Here is a 6,774-nt window from a genome sequence, read left to right on the forward strand (position 1 = left end):
GCGTCTGGGCCTATGTTTTGGAGCATTAACAAAAAGAACATCTCTTGTGTTTACTGACTCGGGGCATTTGGGGTGTGCTTGACTCTGCTTCCCACACTGCCCTCATCCAAATTCCTTCCCTTTTCCCTCAATGAGGAGGGACAAGAAGAACCAGAAAAACACAGCCCCTGAACCCAATACCTAGAGCACGGTGAAAGAGCAAACAACAAAGGGAGAAAACTGCAGGTGAGGAGGAGGCAGGGTCAGCACTGCTGGCCAAAAGATGCCCAATTTCAAGTTCCGTCTTCATGTCTGCCTGTTATTCCTTCTGTACCCCAGGTAGGCGTTCCTCCTAAGTCACCCTTCACCCCGCCCCAGGGCCAGACCACAGGCACTGCCACTGCAACTTGCCACATAGCAGGTGCTGGGAGAGCAGGAGTGCCGGCTGGATGGGGGTGTTCTTATCTCGCAGGCTCCACCTGCAGCAGGGCCAGAAAAGATGCACTTTCTGGTTTTGTTTCAACCCTGACTTAAGCAGAGGAGACCGTGTGTTTAGAGGCATGAATTTAACAAATTTTTAATTTTAAAATCTGTTTTGACCAGGATTAGCACCGACAGGGTGCCTCTACACTTGATGCCATCTCCAGAGGATTGTACATGATTACGCCGGGCTAAAGTTAAGGCTAAAAATCAAAAGTCAGGTCCCCAGTACCAGCCTGAATCCCAGTGAGACTCCGGGTCACAGCAGCCCTGGGCCTAGTTTCCTAGGGACCCTTGGAAATGTTTTAAGTGCTACAGCATGTCGGAGGACACTGGCCTCAAGCTTACTTCTCACGTGTAGAGACTGACTACGAGGTAGAAGAGATTGCAGGTCCATCCAGCAGTATCAAGTGCCGGGACAGGCTCCAGAGCAATGCCCACTTGGATCCAAGCCGAGGTGAGGGGGAAGCTGTCACTGTTTGCCTGTGACACTGGCTCCTGACCCAGCTGGGCATCTCTGGTTCTCCGTGCTGACCCACCTGACTCCCATTGCTTCCTACATCATGAAGGTGGATGCAGAGACCCCTCCCCAGTGTGTCTCAATACGTCTACTGACAATAAGCCACATAGCAGTTTCTCAAGTGACCCCACTGCCTCCAGTGGTCTCTTTTTCCAGGTTTCCATTTGGGCTTTCCTCCCTGGAAATCAGTTCAGATGCCATGCCCTCTCAGAACCTTACAGGTGTAGCCACAGAGGCATGGTCACACCAGCTTAAGAGAAGACACGCCCATTTTTGTTAGGAAATAACAGAAACACGTGGCTTTCTAAACTTAAGACTGAGTTTCTCTCTCTGAAGTATCTCTGACAAACGATGTACATATAAAAAAAGGAATTCTTGTTAAACTTGAGCTTACAGATATGCATGACCCCGTGCTGTTCTCACGGCAGCCGTGACAGCACAGTGTCAGCAGACAGGAAGGCAGAGGCTCCAAGAGCCTTGGATGTTTCTGGTGAATTCTCTGCTGTAGGCTGCCTCACTCTTCAAGGGCCTGGAAAGTACTGAGCCATGAACACTACTGTATTCATATTTCAAATAACTAAAGGCTGAGTATTGGTTGAAGGAGAAACACCACTGAGAGCTGAGGTGTGGCTCTGAAAGCCTAGCACAGAACAGTAATAAAACCATGGCAACAGCGCTGCTGTGGTTAGGGTAACTGGTCCTGCCTGGGAGGTGCTGGGGCTTGGGAGTGAGAAGAGCAGCTGATCTCGGGCTGACATGCCAAGCAGGCCGGGTGGCCTTGGGCATCCAGATGGAGTGAAAGGCAAATGCACCATGGGAACCCACAGAACAGACTCCGTATCACCAGGACAAGGACGGACACTAGCTTCCCACTGACTTCAAACAAATACAGCATCACAAATACACACCGGATAAAACACTGCTAACACAGCACATACAGAAACACCTCACTGTCCCTACAGGTACATACTCCACTTACAACTTTGTTTTTAAAACCAGAAAAAAAATTACTAAAAACGCCTATGCCATAGAGATGTATTCAAAAGTATATACACCTGATAGTCCAAGAGCATATTTACCTGGACCCAGTGTCAGCACCTTCAGAGGGCAGTGTCTATGACTGCAACTCAGATAAAAATAAAATAAAAACACTGACTGCGGCCTGGGACTAGCTCAGGATGCACTTAAGCATCTGGCAGATGTGCTGGTCCCCCAGGCCGTTGTTCAGACAGCACCAAGTCACCTGGTTACGCATAGTGTGTTTTGCATTGCTGTACAGGGATGGGGTACTCCCATCAGAGGATGTAGGAAATTTAATTAAATGCTTCACAGAGCTTTAAAATAGTGTTAAAATGTTTTCTGAGCTTCCATTTTGAAACACACTCTCTTACCATCAGTGACAAGCTACTTTAGGACTGCAATCCTCAGCACTAAGGACGGCCTTGGTTCCAGGACTGAACCGCTTTCCCTGGTGCACACCTTATCAGAAATGTGCAGTGTAAGTGCTACACCTCTCTGCTTACTACTGGCTGAAGTTCCTGAGCCGCGACAGCTGAGCCCTCAAGTCCAGTGGCAATAGCTGCCTGCCCACAGCCATTTCAGTTTTAGTACACAAGTGGCCTATGTGCTGTCTTAGGAGGAGAGGTGGTTAGAGCAAAGTGCTGGGGAGGTTGCTGCTTTGCCAGCGCAGGCATGTCGTCTTCGAGTGTTTGTACAGGTGGCTGGACTGGCTGAACCTCTTGCCACACTTGAGGCAGGCGTACGGCTTTTCTCCTGTGTGGACTCGGATGTGCTTCTTGCAGTCCGTCAGGGTCAGGAAGGTTTTACAGCAGATTTTGCAGGCATACTTGCGAGCTCCCTCCACAACCAAGACATTGTGCTCAGATAAGGCCTTCTTGCACTTTGACAAGACATCGGCAGATGCCCTGGTCAACTGCGGAGGGCCAGGCTGGGAAGGGTGGCCATTTTCAAATGAGGTGGCCCCGTTCATCATTAGCTGGGAACTAGCTGAGTTTTCAGGGAGCTGTGAGCTCCTGACAGAAGTTACAACTGGCATTTTTGGAGCTATGCGTCGGTAGTACGGAAAGTTACTGGCTCCCCCTCTTGGGGAACCCATCATTGCCCTGGAGAAGGAGTGGTGGAGGCCCAAGCCAGACCTGGAGAAATCCATGCCAAATTGTTCTCCTTGGTAGCCTGAGGGCTGCACACACGGCAGGCCCATCACGTCCTGCATAGGTCTGACGAAGTGGGAGTCTGCGGGCTCACTGAACGGGTTCTCCACATGGGAACCAGGTGCAGAGGAAGGCCCGCCTGCTGGCCCGGCCTCTGGACTCAGCAGGTAAGGGGCCTCGCCCTCCAGCCTGCAGTCACTAGTGGTGTTGGGGATGTTGTCATCGGCGCTCTGGCTGGTGCTGAAGTTACTGCCCCTGCTCTTGTTGAGAAAACTGGAAATACTGAAAGAGGCCTTATGTTCTAGGTTGTCTGTGACCTCCAAGATGTGGATGTCCCCAACCCTGTCGGTGCTGGACTGGGGGTCTGAGAAGCTCCGGTCGCTGCTCTCAGGGCTCAGGTCTATCTTCTCGGCACTGACCACCACGCCTTCCACCTCCACAGACTCACTGCCCTCGGCTTGTGAGGTCACGTCACTTACTTCGTCCTGTGGCTCGGGAGAGCTCAGGGGCTCGGCCTTCACCACCACTCTCATGTGCTCCTTCTCCCCAAGGCCAACCTCAGGGTTTTCACACTGGAAACTGCCTTTCTCAGCTACAGCTTCTTGTTCAAAACTAGTTTCAACCTGAGTCGCACGAGAGGCCATGTTGCCAGCACTGCCATCTGACTGGCTGGGAACTTGGGCATCTTCTTGAGCACCAAAAGGCCGATCAAACATCATAGCACCGTCTTCCTGGTTGTCAGCCATCCCATCGGGTTTAGGATTATCCACAATTTTCAGAGAATCCGGTGAGAAGAATTCTTCCCGGGAATGGATTCCTGGAGGCCCACTCTCAGGAGTAACATCCGAGATGGCAGTTTCGTCCATAGAGGACCGGAGGCGCTGCCGGGCCCGTTCCTCTACGGACTGCTTGCGCTTGTGAAGGCGTCTTATGGGGAAGGGCGTCCGCTGGTCCAGGTTGCTGCGCATGGCAGAGCTCATGGGGGCTGCTGGCTCCTCGGCGCTCTGGCTGGAGCTGAGAGCTGAGCTCACGATGCTCAGCCCCAGCTGCTGCAGCATGAAGGAGCGCTGCATGCGGGCACTCTGCTCCTGAGCACGCTCGCTGGGGGGGGACATGGGCAGCGTCCTTGTCGTCAGGTAATGTTTACATGCCTTAACGACAGAGTTCAAATGCAGGTGAGAGGCTGCCAATAAGACATCCATAACGTTGCTCTCCCCTAGCATGAGGGTGGAGGTGTACATCATGTCAATCAGCGCAGCGAAGGCCTCTGCCGTCACCACCTCGCTGTCCAGCTGGATCATGTTCATGCTCTGATCTCCCTCCGCCACTGAGAACAGCGCTCGGAAATGCGTGCTGCACGCGGCCAGCACGGAGCGGTGGGCTTTGAAATGCCTGTTGCCCACCACGATGACGCAGTCACAGAGCTGGCCATGGAGTCTCTGGTAGTTCAGCTGCTGAAAGAGCTGCTCAAAGTGCCCGGGGAAATCCATTGCCTGTAGAAAACGCAAGGGAAGAAAGTGTTACGACCTAACAAACCTTCACTCAGAGCAGACCATGACGTGCAGTAAAAGAGGCGTGGCAGCCGGGCTGGCGGCCCATGGCTTTGACCCCAGCACTCAGGAGGCAGAGGCAAGCGCATCTCTGAGTCCAGCCTGGCCCACAGAGCAGGGTTCAGGACATCCAGAACTATACAGAGAAACCGTGTTTTGAAAAAAAACAAGGGGTTGAGGGACCGGACCGGCAAGATGGCCCAGCCAGTTAAATGTTTCTGCCTCCAAGCCTGACAAACTTGAGTTCCGGCCCTGGGACCAACGTAGAGGAAGCGGAGAAACAACTTCTAAAAGCTGTGCTCTCACTGCTAAACCCCATCAGGGGACATGCTCATGTGCGCGCGCACACACACACACACACACGCATACAAACTAATGCAATTTTAAACACTTTTAAAGCATGGCTGGCCACATTTGCAACTTTTAAAGCTTGTGTGGCCCATATGCAAGACGTTGTCATCTAAGGAGCAAAAGTCAATTCAGCTCCGCTCCAGACCCATGCACACACATGGGCTCCCTCAGCCCTTCAGGTAACTTGCTTAGAACACTGAGTCTCCTTCAGAAAAGCCCAGTATGTAGGTGAAGGCTTATTTGCCCACTGAAATTTGTTAGCATTCCTTGTTCTCTAGAACAGTAAGTGCCAAGAAACTCCAGCAGCCTTAGCCACCTTAGTGAAAGGGCAAATCGGCAACAGAGAAAAATTCTAGCTATACAGAGATGCTAGCAGACCACATACATGCACTCTCCCCAACACCCCTGACTGCAGGCCTGCAGCCAGCACCACAGATACTGTCTTTTGTTGTTTTAAAGGTATAAAGCTGGTCTGGAGAGGAAGCTCAGAGGCTAAGAGAATTGACTGCTCTTTCAGAGGACCTCAGTTTACTTCCCAGCCTCCACCACCTACATGGTGCCTCACAACTCCTCTAACTCTGGTTCCAGGGGAATTTGATGACCTCTTCTGGCCCCTCTGGGTACTGCACACATGGTACACAGACATATGTGGAAGTAAACACTCATACACATGAAATAAAAATAAATAAAATCTTAAAAATAAAAAAATCAAGAGCACAGCAAAGGTAAACGTAGTGATTAATACTGACCTGGTGCTGGGATGGATAGGGATTCCAGTGTGAGACAGAAATGTTACCAAGTTCAGTTATAGTCACAGTGTCATAACTCACATATTTGCTACAAGTACATGGATTACATGGATGATATGTTTTGCAGTAAATACATTACAATACAAAAACTCCAATAGATTATACCCTAAAAAGTAATAGAATATAATAGAAAAGGAAGTGAGGCTACTAATAAACTTGACCCAAGGCCATGTTTTCAGAAACTACAAGGCACCCAAAAGGAACCAACCAAAATGACTGCTTACAATATCATTTATGTTTGATAAAATTAATAATTATTCCTCTAGGAAGTATGTGTTATTTCTTTTTAAGATTAGTATTTTTAAAGATATGGAAACTTTTTGCAGATAAAACAGTAAATTTGCTTTAAAAGTATGTTTTTAAAATATATTTGAAAGTTTTCATTATAACAAGAGAGAAAACGAAGGGCCCACGTGGTCTTTCAGTGTGGAGTCTGGGCCCGGTAAAGATCTGTGTACCTCCTGGAATTATCTGAAGCAAGAATTGCTTATTTTCATCTAAAGACAGACTACACTGTGTAGCTCCCCATTCAATCCAAGCGTCTGGCCCTGAAACTGTGGGGCCTGCCCTCCCTCTGTGGTTAAACAGACAAGGTCAACAGCCCCAAGGAGGTACTTCTGGGTCCCCACTACAGGTGCTACAGCAGAACACAGTCCATTTTGCCCTGTGCAGGAGAGAAGCCTCCGGCTCAGCCCAGGACACAGACATGTGTGCAGAACACACGGCACGTCCAGCACACAGGGTAAAAGGACACTCGGGTAGAAAGACTAACAGACAGACAACTCTACAGTGTTGCTATGCTAAGGAAGAAGCCACAACAGGGACAAACATGGCCTCCTGCTGCTGACAGCAGGGAAGGGAGTGCTGAGGGCTTGCTGGGGAAGAACTCCTCCAGGGCAGGGGGCCCAAACAGA

General features: G+C 50.2%; 1 protein-coding gene across 1 annotated transcript; it reads right to left on the minus strand.

Moving 5' to 3' along the window:
- Positions 1-2,520: 2,520 nt before the first annotated feature.
- On the minus strand, positions 2,521-4,689 carry Zbtb5 (zinc finger and BTB domain containing 5). The gene has a single exon (XM_051157477.1). It carries the CDS (start codon positions 4,638-4,640, stop codon positions 2,628-2,630), a length of 2,013 nt encoding a protein of 670 aa, XP_051013434.1. The 5' UTR covers positions 4,641-4,689; the 3' UTR covers positions 2,521-2,627.
- Positions 4,690-6,774: the final 2,085 nt, after the last annotated feature.

The sequence above is a fragment of the Acomys russatus genome, chromosome 2 (assembly GCF_903995435.1).
Source record: "Acomys russatus chromosome 2, mAcoRus1.1, whole genome shotgun sequence".
Classification (NCBI taxonomy): Eukaryota; Metazoa; Chordata; class Mammalia; order Rodentia; family Muridae; genus Acomys; species Acomys russatus.